Here is a 17811-nt window from a genome sequence, read left to right as displayed (position 1 = left end):
CTATTAATTTCCACACTGTCTTAATCATTTCAAATATCCTCACAGGAGCTTTAAACAACCAAACAAGTGTCTACAATTATCTTATTATATTATTTTATACTGGTATGCAAATTTATCATAGCCTTTTTTTTTTTTTTTTTAGGTTTGTAAACGTCTCATCATCAGTCAAAATTTCAAATTCTTCACCATGGCCAGTCTTGGTTGCCATGGTGAAGCTGTATCTGGTTATTTTATCACCAAAAAGTATTTCCAATTATATTTCCCTGCAAGAAATACCAACCTATTGATTTTAAAGATATTTGAATGTAGACTTAAATATTGCAACAGAAGATCCATTATGCTAAATGATAATTTAGGCTTGTATAGTGCTTCTCTAGTCTTCTGACTATTCAAAGCGATTTTACACTGCTGAGTTTTTTATGTTGAATAATCCAGACTTTTATTGTGTAGGAGTACTTATTTTTAGTGTTTCAACTCATTCAAAATGTTCGATTCCTTTAGAATAGAATAGAATAGAATTACTTTATTGATCCAAAACTGAGAAATGATGGTGTTACAGCAGCAGGTTATCAAAGCAAATAAAACAATATAAGAATAGAAACATAGTAAATAAGCACCTAAAATTTAAAAAATAAGAATAGGAAGAGATTTATACATCAAGGATTTAACTAAACATTCCTACTGGTTTAAAAAAAAAATGAAAAATGAAATACAACATTTATTCAGGCTTGTCAACTGAATGTAAAAATACTTACTGGAGGTAAGAGATGTAAACCTGGAACCTGGAATCAGATCAATTTGTCAGGATATATAGTGAGACTAGAAAGACAATCAGGTAGAGGGAAATATAGTTCAAATATCCAACAGTTATAAAAGCTTGAAATGTCCATTATTTGTTTTGATGTTTAGAAATAATTTGCATGTTGGCAAAGATTCTGGAAACATTTCTCTGTCAGCTTTGTCCTGGTATTTGCAGCAGTCCCTTCGTGCTGCACAAACGCCGATAACAACCTGTAATAATAATAACAGAGACAACAGAGGCTGTGCTGTTTTTGTGCAGTATCATCAGATGTGACTCTTTCATTACAGAGCTGCTGATGTTTCCTGCGGCCCGGCGATGCCTTCTCTCCCCTGATTGGAAACAACTTCATCTCCATACCTGCAAAAGCAAATGACTAGAGACAACCTTTTGAACCGGTATCTATGGCAACGTGATGAGCCAGACCATGCATTGATATTCTGTCTGTGTCTATTTGCAACACGTGCATGTAAAGCAGGCGCCTTTATAAAGCTGTTAATCTCATCAGGATCAGACTCTGATGGAAAAGAAACATCCTCACATTATGTTTTTTTATTTCTCTCACAGACGGGCCTGCACTGCTGACACTGTGACACATGATTCAAAATGTGTTTAACTGTTTAGTACGATGCACGCAGACTTGCTTTGTGACCTTCTCCCTCTGTGTGCAGGAGACACACAAACACAGAAGGTTGTCTGTGTTGTCAGTGTGACTCATCTCCTCTCACTGTGTACAGTATGTCTCTGTGTGAAGCAGGTGAAATACGCACCTGACCGCAGATTAATACATAAGCCTGTTAAAGGTTGCCTCTTAACACCACAGTGTGTGCTGCTGCACACCTAGAGACTAAAGCTGCAGGCTGCAGAACAAAATAATACAAAACACCTTTCTCACACCTATTAATTGTTGTTTTAACAATATGTTTATGTGCTGTTTATAGGAGTGTCTTTAGAGTCTTGAGGAAATAAAAAGTCATCGCATATGTTGTCTAAAAAGCAAATAACTGACTGACCTTGTTGGTCAGCATCTTCAGGCGTGCACAGTACTTACTCAGACAGGCCGTGTATTATGTATCTGATACTGATAATCCAGGTCACAATGTAGGAACTTTCACTTGGGCAGAATGTATTTCTCTCTGTTTTTCAGTGTAAAAAATGCAACATGAGCTCTACTTTAAGAGACATAAAGTATAAATATTCCATGAATATCGAGACATTTGTTTATTATGCACACTACAAGTTAATTTAGATTTAATCTTCGGAGTCAAATCTGAATATTTTATAGCAAGTAAAAGACTCATTATTATTTTTTCCTTTTCTTTGTTTAAATGTACTCTCACAGCTCAGTTCAGGGGTTCCCAAACTTTTCAGCTCGTGACTCCCACAATAACGGTGCCAGAGACTTGGGACCCCTGTCCCATCGAAGAACAACACAAAAGAATACAACATATACCGTATACTACTCAAAACCATAAAGTAAAGTTTTTAGCAGAATTTATATTTGTTGTTTTTTGGGGGGGGTTTTTTGGAAGGCATTTTATGACCCCCCTCTCAGGGGCTTGCGAACCCCCAGGAGGTCTCGACCCGCACCTTGGGAAACTTACATATTTGACTTTATTCTTACCATATTTACTTTATTTTCTTAATGCAAAATACAAAGAAAATTCCCTCCCCTAACTTTCTCTTCATTAGAAAAGGAGCCTGCATTACAAAATGAAGTCCTCTTCTATTAATGTGGAAAAGCCTGTGTGGACATGCGCATGCGTGTGCGTGTGGATCCATTTGTTTTCGATACATTATTTTGCTGGTTTGGAAAGATACCACTCCTGATTTTCACTCCGTTTGAGTCGTTGTCCATGCAAACCTGCAGTAGCTGTGTAGAAAAAGATGCTGCAGCAGCTGATCTGAAGTCTGCGTCTTTAACACGTCTCACCGAGCACCTGAGAGACTCTCAGCCCCTCCCCTCCCTGCTCTCTCTCTCTCTCTCTCTCGCTCTCCCACTCTTTCTCCATGGATGTAATCTGTGACTTGACAACAGGTATTTGTGAAGTCCCAGACGAAGTAATCCGTCCAGTCCTCAACGAGCTGCTAACAGGAGAGTCAGAGCAGAGCTGCTGGTGCGCACAGTCTCCAGGTGAGTCTCACACACGCTCTGATCAATTCCTTGAACCTGGATGAGCCAAAACCACATCGGTTAAATATTTGTGCTGCAGTTTGGGGACTATGTTTTGTTAGAGTCGATTTGAGGATTCACATGTGCAAGTATTTGTTGTGTGCGATTATTTCTACAGAGTTTTGTCTCTACTAGTTAAATGTTCCAATTGTGCATTCTGTGTATCTTGACATTTATAAAAAGGGGGATTCCTACGTTTTATATGATTTCCGAGCCGTCAATAAAGGTTCGAATGAAATTGACAGCCTCGCTGATCCAGTTTGGAAAAAAAAAAGAAACTGCGTGCCTGGTGTAAGATTCATGTGGAGATCTGATCAGTCACTCGTGTTTTGCCGCAGAGTGATCTTTCAGCTGATGCTGCAGCCAAATCGGTGCCGCTGGTGGCAGAATCCACCATCAGTTATTACTGTCAGATCAGCCCTTATCTCTACTCCCATATCAGCAGTATTATTGTCCTAGTATTGATGAGTGTGTCTGCGTCACAGCAGAACGAGTGACTGGACTGTAAACCAGCAGGTGTAGGGCTACAGAACCTGCAGAGTGAGGATTTTGTAAATGACTGCTGCAGGTCTGGACTGTGCACAGGAGTTTTGCATTGCTGGTTTTTGGATTTGGACGTGTTTTAACCATCAGAGGGGGAGTTTTTTAGAATGCATATCCTGCTAAATACAGAGACAATGCTGCAGTGAAAAAAAGAAAAAAAGAATGCATGCATGGGAAGTCGGTGTGTCATAAGACATGTTTTGAATCAAAGCAGGTCTGCATGTGTTGCAACATTTAATTTAAAATGAAAATGCACGTTTATGTACATGCATGGTGTGTTCAAAAGGTAACTTTATTTTTTTTTTGCACCTAAAGTTGTTTGTTGGAGGTCATTCTCTGGCACTTTTTACCCAGAGACAAGGTCATGCAGGTCTCCAGATCAAGAGTTTTCTAATCCGTTATGTAAGGGAAAAGAGGGCAGGACAGAAACTGGGTTATATGCTCATTTACAGTGCTCCTAATCCCCCTGAGAGCCTTCAGTTTGACTGATCCTGACTTTCTAATCCCTCTAGATGCTTTATAGGTAAGAAAAATAAGAGTTAGATATCAGTTTATATCGATATCTATTCAATATCAGATGATCAGTGAGGTGTTGTTGTTTAGGGAGCTGTTTTAATTATTTGTGCACAGAGAAAATTAAGGTTTCCTTTTTATCCGACAGATTATTGGCCAACTTTGTTCCTCACTGCAGGGTCATACAGTATCACTAGAGAGAGTGTGGGCAGGTAAATCTACCTGTGTACTACATACAGCATGGATTAATGAGCTAAACCTTTTGACAGCCAGATAAAGACTCACGTCTGTGTCATCTGCTCGTCCTCCTGCAGACGACAAACCTTCACATCTGTTTTCTCACTCCTCCTCCTCCTCCATAATCCAAGAGGACTTAATGTGAATGATGGACATTAAGCTCGCAGGATAGACGGAGGAGTAACTCACATGAAGGGAGACACAAACACTTACTTTGATTCTTCTCTTTTCCCCTTTTTTTGTTCTTGCAAGAAATCCAATTTAAAACGTCTGCAGTCATGGGGCGTCAAGAGGCCGATAACGTGTGGAAGAAGGACACGGAGAACATCCAGGATGTTTTTGAGGTCATGGATGAGCTGGGAACGTAAGTACAATTCACCTTTTATTTAACACTTAAAGGCAGAAATAGGCAGTTTGATACACGTCACATAGTCAAAACAGAGGCAGAAGAAAGCATGGGAATAAAAGGGGAAGTGAAAGCTGTTAAAAACCAGAAAAAAAACTTGATTCATTCTGAAATAGTGACATTTTGACTTGTTTTGATTTCCTGTGCAGTTTTTTTTTTTTTTAATTTTGGAGGATGTCTTCCTCTATCTCCTGTTGCCTCCTGGGATATTCTGCACTGCATGATGTTTTTGTTTTTTTATTGAGGGCAACCACGGTCAAGTTTTTATCGTTACTTGTCGTGCTCATGGCTTTACAGCCGTGTGTCCCCCCCCCCCCCCCCCCCCCCCATGTGCTGTTTGAGTCCTAGGACAGATTATCTCTTTGATTGGATTGACATGTGGAGGCCGACTTTATTCAAATCTTAGACAACAAGACGCTCTCTGGCTGTCAGAGGGTTACTCAGTCTGGCTGTGTCCTGACGGTTCCCAGGCGAACTCAGTTTAGCAGATCATTCACAAAGAAAAGAAATAAAGAACGCTGTTTTTTCTTTCATCGGAGTGGATCACTAAAAATCACAAAGGTTCAGGCTGACCTGGTATTTTTTTGAGAACCAGATCCAGCGTCACAATAAGATAACCCGCCAAAACAAAGGTTAAATAAAGAATTTAAACAAATTGAAAGAACATGAAAATTAAGAGCTGCGAATAGATTTGGGATAGTACGGAAGCCCTAAGCTGTAATATTTCCAGACATTTTATTTTACTCAGTTTTCTTGTAATTCTGAGTACATTTTAGGTTGTTTTTTTGGAGCTCTCTTCTTCTTTATCTGGTTATTGCGGGAAAATAATGCTGGATTTCCCATGATTCTCCTTGGTTTTTTTTCATGATGACACGTTAATTTAACGAGATCTTGAGAAAAACGGCTGAAATGTGCTCACTATCAAGTTAAAACCAGAGTTGTTCTCCTGAGATAACGAGATAAACAAGTTGAGATCTTAAGAGAACAACTGGGAAAACTGAGATTATTAAACTGAATTGATGCATGTCCACTTCGGGCTTCCGCAGAATAGAGTTGGGGGTTGAGTGTTTTCTTCTTCATGTACCTTTCTATTCCTGAGTTTGATTTTTGTTGATGAGTGAATGTTTTTAAACTGCAAACCCTCTTATACCTTTAATGCTGTGGTTCACTGTCAGTTTAAATGTTGAAATGAATCCTAAATGGATGATAGAAGTTTTCAAAACTCGTTGGAGTAATTTATTAATATTGTGATTTTAAAGCATAATCAAAAACTCGTTGTCTTTGGTTTTTATTTATTGGTGAAATGACAAATAGACACTAAGACATAAATAAACAAACAAGAAGTACAAACAACGAAAGTTATAGTGTATGAGTTATATAAGACGAGACTGGGTTTGGAAATAATTTGCAAAAATACAGAGCTTTTAGTCACTTGCAGAGGTGTATGGAAAAATAAACAAAAGTCAGAAATGAAATGGCTGGAGTTCCCACTTATTGTAGCATATGAAGCAGACAAGCTGTGATGGTGATGATTATTTATTTTACATACTTTATTAATCCCTGAGGGAAATTCAGGTTTACACTCTGTTATTGAGAGGCATGCTTCTCAAACACATAGACCCGAATTACACACATACACAAACCTGTGGACATGCGTTAGTGGAGAGATGTCAGAGTGGGGCTGCTACACACTGCTATACAGGGACACCAGTCCAGAGCAGTACTCGGGAGTCGGCCTGGCACCTCTCCAGCTACCAGACCAACTTCCATTTTATCGTCCGCATCAGGACTTAAACCTGCAACCCTCCGGTTCCTACAGACTGAGCTACTGCCGCCCCTAATGATGAATTCTTATTTCTCGTGATTATAAATGTTTGTTGTTGTTCGTTTATGTAATGCTACATTACTTTACGGTAACGTCCATATGTTCCCACCACCTATGCCTCCATTTCCTGTTCACCCAGGACCCAAAAACACCTGACATTCCCACCTGACCAAAAAAGAAGAAAGTCAAATACTCTTGTAGTCGTACTTTCTTTTGTATAGCATTATAATGAAAGTAAAGACTTATCTTTCACTGTTAACTGCACAAAATAGAACATTTAATCACATGACTTTTGGCTTTAGAAAATAAGCAAACTCTTTAATTTCCAGTAAATCTGAACTTTTTATAATCGTATTTCAGTTTCAGGGGTTTTGAATAATAATCACAAAACATATAAGATGGTGTTTCTACTGCGTGCTGGTGTGTACTGTGCACACACTCAGTCAGCACTCTCTCACGCCGGACTAATTCCTGTGAGGTCAGCGCTCAGCATCAGCAGGTGGTCTTGTGCTCACGGTGTGCTTAGTGAGCGGCTGGAGGACAGCGGATCAGAGGCCAACAGTAAATAAAGGTGCAAGCGGAGGGAGCCAGTGTGACGTCTTTGTTGTTTTTGGAACAACACAGCGGACGGATCCGTGCTGCGGGGCTGAGGAGGCCGCTGAGAGCAATCATGAGCCGTGATTGGGCTGCGACGGATACGGGGCACCCCAGAGTACAGCACCGGGCCCAATTAGTTTCCAGCAATTAACTTTGATTTCCTCAAACACTTCCAGGAAAACAATTCCAGGAGCTCCGTGGAAAACAGAATGAAGACATGTAGAAGTACTACCCCAAGCCATTTTTATTAAAATTTCAGTTAAATTAATTTAAAGTATGGACACCACTAGAAACCCGATTTCACCATTAAGTCGAATGTGCATCATACAAACCACCTTGCATTGATTGAAGTGAGCTTTAAGCAACATTTAGCAACCGTGGCGATGAAAAAAAGTCCTTTTTACAAACAGAAACCTCGAGCAGATGCATTAGTGCACATCTGCCAAACAAACAGATCAACAGAACATTCAGACTCAAGGCTACAACACCGACAAAAACATGAACAGTAAAGCTGCTATGCCATAATACTCAAAAGGCTATTAAGCCTGCTTCAATAATAAGGCTACACACTGTAAAAACTCATGACAAATTTTCTCATCAGAATGAATTCATTACACTCATTATGAACCACATTCACCTGACAAACCCAGAAATGCTCCTCTTAATTCAACATGCAAATAATACGGCTTCTTGGAAACCTATAATATATTATATAGCTTATTTACTTTAAATAGTTCATCTCATTTAAGACAAACACCTCATAAGGTGAACATTTACTGGCCCCATTTGCCCCTCAGATATTTTTATCTTATTACAAGCAATTCATTCTTTATTTGTTGCTTTTTATGAGTTGACATCAGGATGAATGTGTCTTATAAAAACTCTAATGAGATTTATTTGACTAATTCACTTGCTCAGATTGGAGTTTTTGCAGTGCAGCGTTTTTAGTGGATAAGACTACATCACCCATAAAAACAGAAACAATATTTATATTACCTGCAATAAGAGAAAAGTAAAGATAATAGAAGTTAAACAGCTTTCTAAATACTTTAAAATCAATTCCAAGACACAATGATGCTGCTCAGTTGGTAATAAAATTGAAGACGAGAGTCTGCGTCGGAGTCTTTTTGATTGATGGTAATTGCCTTCGAGGGTGTCAAACAGAGCTGTTTTACATTCTTCTCCACTTCAGAGGTTTTTGTCCTTCAATAAAAGGATGACAATCCAAAAGGGAGAGGAGATTGCACGGAACAACCAATAAAGCTTTCCTCCCCCGTTGGGGCCTCATCTCAGTGCAGACAAACATCCTAATGGTTTCCAGGCAATCAGGCTCTTCAGGTGTCAGTGTTACTCCCAGAATGCTTCAAAATCACTCGGCAATTTCATTTTTTTTTCTTAATCTCAGTTTGCAAATTTACACACTCAAAGTCAGTGCGTCAGTGATTTGTGATTAGCCCTTTTTTTCTGTGGTTATGTAAAAGTGATGCTGCTTCACGTTCGGGACTTGATTGAAGATTTCTCTGGAGGGGTTCCAATAAGGAGGAGGAGATTTGTCAGAAAGGAAATGAGCTCTGGTAACCAAGGAGAAATCAGCAGAGCGATGGGATGTGAAGGGCTGCGATGATGCTGTGGGGGGCAGATTGTTCCTGCCTGCCTCCTTCATCGAGCATTAGGCAGGTTTTGCAGTGTTTCCTTCTAAATGAAGAAGTTGATACGTTCAAAAACATCCTGCAGCAAGTGTGTGTCATCCACGAGAGCACACTCCTTCATCCTTCAGGGTCAGTGTCATGACCTTTAAGACAAAGGACAGGGCGGTGGTGACCCATGTCTGCCTGCAGACCTTGACCCTGTCTGCCTGGCGACCTGGACCGTAGGAAGCAGCTTATTAAATCCCTTCTGCACATGCTCAGTTCGCGACCTTTGCGCCCATACAGCCCTCAGCCCCGCTGTTCTTTCCGTTGCGTCAGGGATAAAGAAGCCTAATCCACCCTAGAGGAACAACTATTCCCAGACAGCGCTGAAGATAGCAGGGACACGGAGCAGCAGAGGCTGAATCATAAACTGTGGACATGTAAAGGGTTAAGCCACAGAGATCTTAAACGGATCCTAATTGAACCCCTTGATATTTTTGTTTTTTCCTGTTTGTTCATTTTGACTCCGGGGCGTTCCAATAAGTGGAGGCTGTTTCCAAATCTGTGTGCCCCCAAGTTGTTAATGGAAAAAAAAACCTGACGAGTTAATAATTTCAGCAATAATTAATCATGAGGAGATGTATTAAAGTCATTGGAGGTATCCTTTCAGAAAATACTGAAAGGAATTTTCTTTTTGATGTGCACAGGCAGAGAGGCGCTGCTTGTCAATCGGCAAGGCAGGCAACTGCTTGGGACCCCAGACCAGTAGGGGGGCCCCATCAGGGCTGAACAACTTTGCTCAAAATGTGCAGATTTTGGAATGACAGTTGGAAACCTCCCAAAGGGGGCCCCCCATTTGACATCACTCACTCTCGTTGCCCTGCTAAGCGTTGAATGTAATAATCCTGTGAAAACCAAAATGTGTCAATGGAAGTCACAGAAAGGGAATAAATAATGACCTGTCTGCTAGGGGGGGAAAGAGAAAGAGGGGTACACGCACGGGACACTGGCAGACATAATGATGATGAATACTGGTTGGACGGGCCCCAAATGAATTTTTCACTATAGGGCCCCCAACAGACGCTACAACCGCTTCTGTGCACAGCGGCTTTATTCCATTAAAATTGTCTCTCTTTTTTTAAGACCAAATGCCAAATATCACCTGTCCACTCTCAGTATTCATTTTGGTTAAGATTATTTTGGGGCCTTTTTAATGCAATTTTGAAAAGAGTGGAGAGCAGATAGAGTAGGAAAAAGGAACTGTAGAGGGTCAGAGTGGAACCCAGTGGACCATAGCCTCTGAACACGGCGTGCAATATAACTGCTCGGCTATCCGGCGCCCCAAAATCTCTGCTTTAAAGCTCCTGTGAGGAACTCTCAGTTCAAGATGTTTTTGGCGTCTCCTGTGGACGAAGCAGTGTGCCTCTTATCTCTTTGCTCATCTCGCATCTCACCACCTCAAGGAAAGCAACAGATCCTCACACTTCATTACTTTCATATATTCCATTGTTAAGACTGTCAGTGTGAAGGGGAATCAGTGCATTTATGAAAGTGGCTCACTACCTCACTCTCAATAATACAGGCCTCTGTTTATTTGAAGATCTACAAATAGATTATCCCCACTGGAGAACAATGTAATATAAGAAATAGAGAAATGTTATTAAGAAGTGTTGAGATAAAATGGAAAACATAACGTGTTAAAGAGCTTCACTCTGTGCTGTGAAGGTCCCTTTATGTCATTAACAATTCCCAGATTAAAATAAGAAAGATTCCTCATTTCAGGTAATCGAGCAACATTTGTAATTGCTCTCTGATGTTCTAAAAGTAATCATCCTGCTGCATTATCAATAACTAATTTGTGCTGTGTTTGTGTGTTAATGAACAGGGGGGCGTTCTCTGAGGTGTACATGGTGAAGGAGAAGAAGACGGGGAAGATGTTCGCCATGAAGTGTGTGAAGAAGAAACAGAAGAGGGACCTCAACCTGGAGAACGAGATCACCGTGCTGAGAAGGTGATTGCACCTTTACGAGGCTTCAGCTCTCATTTCTGTGGGAAGGAATCACAACAATTAGCTTGTCAGGTTCTGGCTGTTGTTGAAATTAAAAACAATGTAATAATGAAAGCGCCTTGTTGTTTACTGAAACAGAATCCAACACGACAATGTGGTGGGCATGGAGGACTTCTATGAAAGTCGGACACACTACTACCTCGTCATGCAGCTGTGAGTCTATCACTTTAATGTTACTTTTAAATAACACAGTTAAGATAATAACAGTTGGGTTAAAGAGCATGTTTAGACAGTTGTGGTGTCTTTTTTTTTTTGTCACAGTGTTTCAGGCGGCGAGCTCTTTGAACGTATTCTGGACCGGGGGATGTACTCGGAGAAAGACGCCAGCAGTGTGATCCAGCAGGTGCTGCAGGCCGTCAGCTACCTGCACCAGAACGGCATCGTGCACCGTGACCTCAAGGTGGGAATCAGAGAATATAAGACACAGATTTTAAAATCTACACAGGCCTTGGTACAAAGACGGCGTTCCAAAAATACGTTTATTTATTGGGATAAAACAACATGATAGGATTTTTTTAATTCAACGCAATAGTCCCTTTTTCTCATTTAAATAAAGTGATCACTTTTTATATCTGACATGTATGCTTCCATGCCCTTGCTGCTTTGTAAGTAGCCAAATAAAAAGTAATTAAAAAAGCCTCTGAATCCACCTATTGCAATCCTCTATCAAAACCAGGTATTAACATAAAAGATATTTCAAAACTGTAAAAATGGCAGAATGAAATCTTCTACATTTATTACTTCAGAAAATGTCAAACACTTAAGGACTCTGCTGAAAGTTAGATGAGAAGAGCAACACATTTTTTAATCTGTAGTCTACATTCATTATCGTAGTTAGCAGCATCTTAGTTTAGCGCCATTAGCAAGCAGTCAGTTAAGCTAAAACATCCGGACATGAAGATGTGCTAACAGCTAGCCTTACTCCGTCCAAAAGAAAAAAATAATCTGCTAACCACCATCTCTAAAGCTCACTTCTTCATACAGCATTTCAGAAAACAAAAAGAAAGGGAGGGGGGCGGTTTTGGTTTAACAGGGGCTTAGCCTGCTGGATTAGTAATAATGATGGGGTCTTGATTTATAGTATTTATAGTTTGACCCGGTTTACATTCTTTATGCTAAGCTAGGCTAAGCTAAGCTAGCTGCATGCTTTAGCTTCAAGAGAGTGGTGATATTAATCTCATTTTACTCCTGAAAAGAAGTGTTAAAATATACAATAAAATAAACTGTGTCTGAAAGTTAAAACTTCTTAGTATATCTGGTACTTTGATAATATTATATCACTTTAAGACTGTTTAAATGGAACAACAATACATTTTCATATATGGCCCTTTAACAGTATCTGTATCATCACAACAGGAGAAAAAAAATCACTTTTTGAACATCTCTCGTGTCTCTTTCTTTGCTTCCGTGCAGCCTGAGAACATTTTGTACTTCAGCCAAGAGGAACACTCCAAGATCATGATCAGTGACTTCGGCCTCTCAAAGATGGTGGACAATGACATCATGTCGACAGCTTGTGGCACCCCGGGTTATGTAGGTAAGGAGGTTATCTGTCTGCCTGTCTGTCTGCGTCATGAATTATAAATAAACTCTTACTGAGGAGAGGCAGTATAAGACACGGCGGGGTGTAACTTTGAGACAGCAGAGACTTTATGTAATATTTATAATGTTATGTTGTCGCGTCTCTCTCTGCATACAGGCATCATTTAAACTCACTGTTTCTGTTTTTCAGCCCCTGAAGTTTTGGCACAGAAACCCTACAGCAAGGCAGTGGACTGCTGGTCTATTGGCGTCATCACATACATCCTGTAAGTGTAAAAACACACAAGACAGATATTTTCACACAAGGTTACACTCTTAAGTTGGTAAATCAGGTTCAGGGTTTGTCTTTATTTAGCAGCAGGATTTTAGGATTAAAGGTCACGTCTGGTCATGTTCAGCTTGACACAGTTACCTAGATATACAGACGCTGTTCACAGCACCCCCTAGTGGGAATCTGTGATACCGCAGATAATTCCACATGAGCATGCACCTTAAAGATTGCTTTGACACTCCTTTTTTAAACATTACATTTCAGACTCTGTGGATATCCTCCTTTTTATGAAGAAAGTGAAACAAGACTGTTCTCCAAGATCATGAAGGCGCAGTACGAGTTTGACGCACCGTTCTGGGACAACATCTCTGACTCTGGTGATTACAGCACTCGAGCACAGACTTTATTTTGATCTGCTGCAGCTTTTTTTTTAAATTTCTGGATCAAGAGTCCTAAAACTAATGTGAATCTTGTTTTTTAATCTCTCATCAGCAAAAGATTTCATCCGTAACATGATGCAGAAGAATCCCAGCATGCGATACTCCACTGAACAGGCGCTCAGGCATCCATGGTGAGTGTCAGTAATCCATTATTTATCAGAGGAGGATTAAATGCAGATATTGTGCTGTCTTATTTAGTTAAAGGAGGACATAATGCATTGCAAAAAAGGTGCTACTGATAATAAAAGTTTATGAGTTGTTGATACAGTTTCACCAAAAATGTCCGTCGGCTACTTCATAGCACGTCTTCAAATTATCATATTAATCCAGAAGATTTGATTATGGGATTATAATGTAATTATTATTTATTTATTTTTATTATAGTAACACCCAATAGACAAACAAAAACACAAGCAAGAAAGAAGAAATCACCTCTCCATAAAGCCAGGACAAAACAAAACACAGTAAAAACAAACGAAAGAAACAAAACGAAACAAAAACTAACAAAAAATGAAAATAAAAAAGCAAGACCCTTCCCGCCTCCATCAACCATCAAACCGGTTCCTGCCCTCCCCCATCCCACCCCGATCTTTATAAAAGAGTCAGTTACTCAACATATCAGCGAACATTTGTAACCGAACAGGTTTCATCTAACCGTAAACCAGGAAAGGTAAAACTAAGAATTGTATCAAACTAAGCGGGGGGAAAAGAAAAAGAGAATCACTTGCCAGATCAAGACATTTTGCAAATGCTAAGTAAAACTTGAGTGATGATGTTATATATTTACATGCATATATACTCCCATCATATATACATTATGGGAGGTTTTTTCTATATCATTAAGACTGGTTCCTTTATGTTGCATAGGTTTTAATGTACACATATCTCTTATCTGTATTGATGTGAGATCAAATTTTGAGTTGTTTTATGTCGTTTATTTGAGTTCTGTTTGTCTCTATGTTTCAATATATTTATCTACAAGCTGCTTCAAACCAGTTGCCCTGATTTGTCTAGATAAAAGTTGTCTAAATGGTTGATTGCAGCTCTTTTCCCAAATAGCATTCGTAGCTCCCCTAAAACAAAGAACAGTGGATCAATATCAGTTCACACTTTTTTGACTCGGTGGAGTCGGTCGTCTCTCAATCTGAAGGTCGGGGATTCGATCCCTCAGCTCCTAGAGCAAAATGTCTGATGTGTCCTTGGACAAGACACTTAACCCCAAGTTGCTCCCACTGCTTCGTCTGCGGTGTATGAATGTGTATGGATGGGAATAGTTAAACTCAAGCTCAAGTCCATTTATCATTTATCTTTAACATTTTATTACAAACTCGTGCATTAATTCACAAAGAATTCACTATGAAGGGAGAGCAGTTTGGGGTTCAGGGCGGGATTAACGGATACCTGGAAAGTCATGTAACCTGTTCCGTGTCGTCATCTCTTTTCCAGGATTATTGGAAAGACGGCGCGGAGCCAGGACATCTACTATTCTGTCAGCGTTCAGATCCAAAAGAACTTCGCCAAGTCCAAGTGGAAGGTCAGTGCCCTCTGACGTCTCGGCTTCTGACGCCGTTATCCCATTAAGGAACCGGCAGTTTATAGTAGATTGATCTGGTGCGTACCTGAATCCTTCCTGATTTAGGACGCTTTAATAAGATATCGTTGTGTAATCAAGGCCTGCTGAGCTCTGATGGAGGGATGTTACTGTCAGGGAAATGAAGCACACTCCATTTACAAGCAGTCAAATTGACCTGAACAGAAAATGGTTTTCGAGTAAATCTTGATGAATGATCAATTCAAGAAAATAACGTGCATCTGTGTGGTTCTCAGATCCATTTTTATGTACTCCTTTATTCATATATTTAATAAAAACAGGTAATAGCAGTGGTTCTCTAACTTTTTCTGTCATGTCCCCTCTTTAGAGAAGAGAACGTTTTCAGAATTTGTAGCGCCTTACATCTCTTTCCCTGCTTTCTGATACATTTTTATTCACAAGTTTGAACATTTTCTGTACCATCTTATGATCCTTTGATGTCCCTTATTAAAGTTCATTTGAGTATTTATCTGGCACGTGTTTACACAATGTTTAAAGCATTCACTTGAGAACTTTTTCAAACATGTGGACTTTGCATAAGTGAGGCCTGTATAGTTCAAATATCATTTTTTTATGAAATGACTTTGTTTGTTAATGCAATGTAAGAACTGCAAAGAATATACAAATTAACATAATCCAGAATATTTCAGCTCCACATGGTGATACAGTAAGGGAGTGACATTATTTGTGTTTTACTGGGATCTTGTTTCTGGTTAATCGAGGATCCTGACAAAGTAAAAGTGTTATATTCATGAACATGAGTGTGCAGAGTTTGTAAACATGTTGCCGTTATCAGGAATAGTAAATTACTTCCATGCTCCTTGTACAGGTGACAGAAACCTCTTGAACGTTATTTTCTGTGTTCTCTCCACAGCAAGCCTTTAACGCCACCGTTGCCATCAACCACATGAAGAAGCTGCAGCTGGCTCACTCCGAGCTCGTCCTGAGGCAGGCCAGCATCCCCGACATCAAGGTGGTCGACGTGTCGTCTCCTGTGAGGAACCGCAAACATCCCGATCCAGACCGACTCAACCCCAGGTCGGCGGAGGTAAAGGCGAAACCCCCCGGGAAGAATCAGATGTGTCTGCCTGTGACCAGCATCGAACCTAAAAGTCATTACCACACGCTGAAGACCACTCAGAGTCAAGTCGTCCCGCACCACGCCCCAACTATCGGCGAGCAGGGGAAGCACGTCTACCACTCAGAGCCCGCCAACCTCAACGGGTTCGTGCATTAACTTTTTTCTCACTTGGTTTTAATTGAATTTTTAATCTAACGTCATGACTGATGCAGGATTTTATTTACCGCCTGCAGGTACGGGAAAACGCGTAACGGAACGACTCTGCAGACGGGAGTTTGCTCGGTCATGTGAAAGCTGCACAAAGTTTACCTGCAGGAAAGCATTTTACTTGGTAAGTTCAAGGAAAGCATTGAAACATGATTGATTGGTAGAAAGCCATTTTTTTCTGAATACCACATTTATTCAGCAAGTGCTCAAGTCAACAAAACTAGAAAGACTCTAATATTTTTGGTTTGAAATAGTGTGATAAACTTTGGAATTTAAAAGTAGAAAAATAGTAACAGGTCAATAAAAAGTGCAGTAGTTAACATAAAAGATGAGTCGAAGAAACAGAAAGAATTTAAATATATATACATTTTGTCTAAAAAACACTGCTGTGGGGAAGGTGTCAGAGGGTTAGGGTTGAACTGCACTCGAAGTGCACTGTAACTGCACTGCAACTGCTTTAAATCCACAACAAAGACGAGTGATGAGTGATACATTTGACTTTTAAATGAACCAGGATGACATTTTTTTGTGTCAAAAAAAACTACTGACATGTGCACAGGACAAAATCAGCATTTAATTCAGAGGTATATACCGCTTTGACCACAGGGGGCGCCAAAATCCACACAAATTGAAAGTTGCTAACAGGAGCTTTAAATCAGAAAAAAATGTTGTCATGGCGACCTCAGAATAAGAACAGGTTGGACATTTGTAGGAATGTGCATGATTTAATTTTTTTCATCTTACAATCTGTTTAAGGAGGATAAGGATGATAAAACTAGAAGTTCCTGCCTGATGTAACATAAGAGATCATAAACTGTCTCGATCTCGGTGTGCATGTTTTCTGTCATTTTCAGCTCATTGCAGGTAAACGTGTGTGTGTGTCTAACGCTCAGTGTGTTTCCGCCCTCTGCAGGTCAGTGTTGCCGTGCTGACTCAGCGTGCAGCTGTTTTGTGTCAGCGGGTCCCCGTGGTTCTGAGAATGGAGCGAAGTGGTTTATCCTCTGATGGACCCCAACGTGGTCTGGGAGGTGCACTTCAGTCAGTGGGACATTTTTTATTTTATGGAAAGAGTGCCTATGAAGCTTCCAGACACACACACATGTATAAACCACACACACACACACTCACTTGAACTCAGACACACCGGGTAGGCTTCAGTTGGACCAGAGGGTTCAGACAGTATTGAAGGTATTGTCTCTTTTTAAAAAAAAGGTGGAGTGAAGGTCTCACCTGCTGCAGGGCTCCACCTGAACGTCCAGCTCGTTCACGGTGCACCAGGCCCGCTTCTTTAACGTAGAAGAAAAAGGATTTATATCGTGATTCCTGGCTTCGGATCGTGGAGAGCTTAATTCCCAAATAACTGTAATCTTTCATGTTTGAAATATTATCATTTATCTGGCTGATGATGTTAAGTGCAATAGAATGAACTCATTAAGAACTGCATGCTTACTGCTTCAGATAAGCTATACTCGTATAATGTGTTCCTGCAAAGTCGTCTCTTGATTGTATCACATAAATGTTTTTATTGATTTATTTTTTATAAACCAAATTGCTTCTTGGAGAGATAAGAAGAATTGTACAGACATGAATTAAACGTAATGTGAAGCCAACTCATCATCATTATCAGAGTAAATGCCACAAGCACATTGAGAACTTGCCAACTCGACGTGTCAGCAATGTGCTAGAATAGAAACGTTTATGTTCACTGTCGTCGATGTGTTGTCCACTTACTGTGTCTGTCATTATGTACAGTTTGCTTTATGTCTCTTCTGCTGCATGTGGCTCTGTGTTGATGCATTCATCAGATTTTGATTTATTACTTATGATGTATATACACACACACACTGTGCATATGTGTGCTCGTGAATAAAGCATGTACAGAATCTG

General features: G+C 40.0%; 1 protein-coding gene across 1 annotated transcript; it reads left to right on the top strand.

Moving 5' to 3' along the window:
- The first annotated feature begins 2654 nt into the window (after nt 1-2654).
- On the top strand, nt 2655-17811 carry camk1gb (calcium/calmodulin-dependent protein kinase IGb). The gene is made up of 13 exons (XM_020650288.3): nt 2655-2933; nt 4518-4629; nt 10610-10735; nt 10871-10945; nt 11054-11192; nt 12206-12329; nt 12525-12600; nt 12870-12982; nt 13098-13176; nt 14492-14579; nt 15511-15860; nt 15951-16048; nt 16838-17811. Exons 1-12 carry the CDS (start codon nt 2810-2812, stop codon nt 16006-16008), a joined length of 1464 nt encoding a protein of 487 aa, XP_020505944.2. The 5' UTR covers nt 2655-2809; the 3' UTR covers nt 16009-16048; nt 16838-17811.

This window comes from Labrus bergylta, chromosome 12, assembly GCF_963930695.1.
Source record: "Labrus bergylta chromosome 12, fLabBer1.1, whole genome shotgun sequence".
NCBI classification, from domain to species: domain Eukaryota; kingdom Metazoa; phylum Chordata; class Actinopteri; order Labriformes; family Labridae; genus Labrus; species Labrus bergylta.
The sequence above is the reverse complement of the archived record's forward strand: the minus strand, read 5'-3'. Positions and strand labels throughout refer to the sequence as shown.

What these genes read in the sequence shown, in the direction of transcription:
- camk1gb (XM_020650288.3), top strand. Translation starts at nt 2,810, where the DNA reads ATGGATGTAATCTGTGACTTGACAACAGGTATTTGTGAAGTCCCAGAC. An exon ending in CTGGTGCGCACAGTCTCCAG is followed by an intron (nt 2,934 to 4,517) that starts GTGAGTCTCACA and finishes TGTTCTTGCAAG; the next exon opens with AAATCCAATTTAAAACGTCT. An exon ending in TCGTGCACCGTGACCTCAAG is followed by an intron (nt 11,193 to 12,205) that starts GTGGGAATCAGA and finishes GCTTCCGTGCAG; the next exon opens with CCTGAGAACATTTTGTACTT.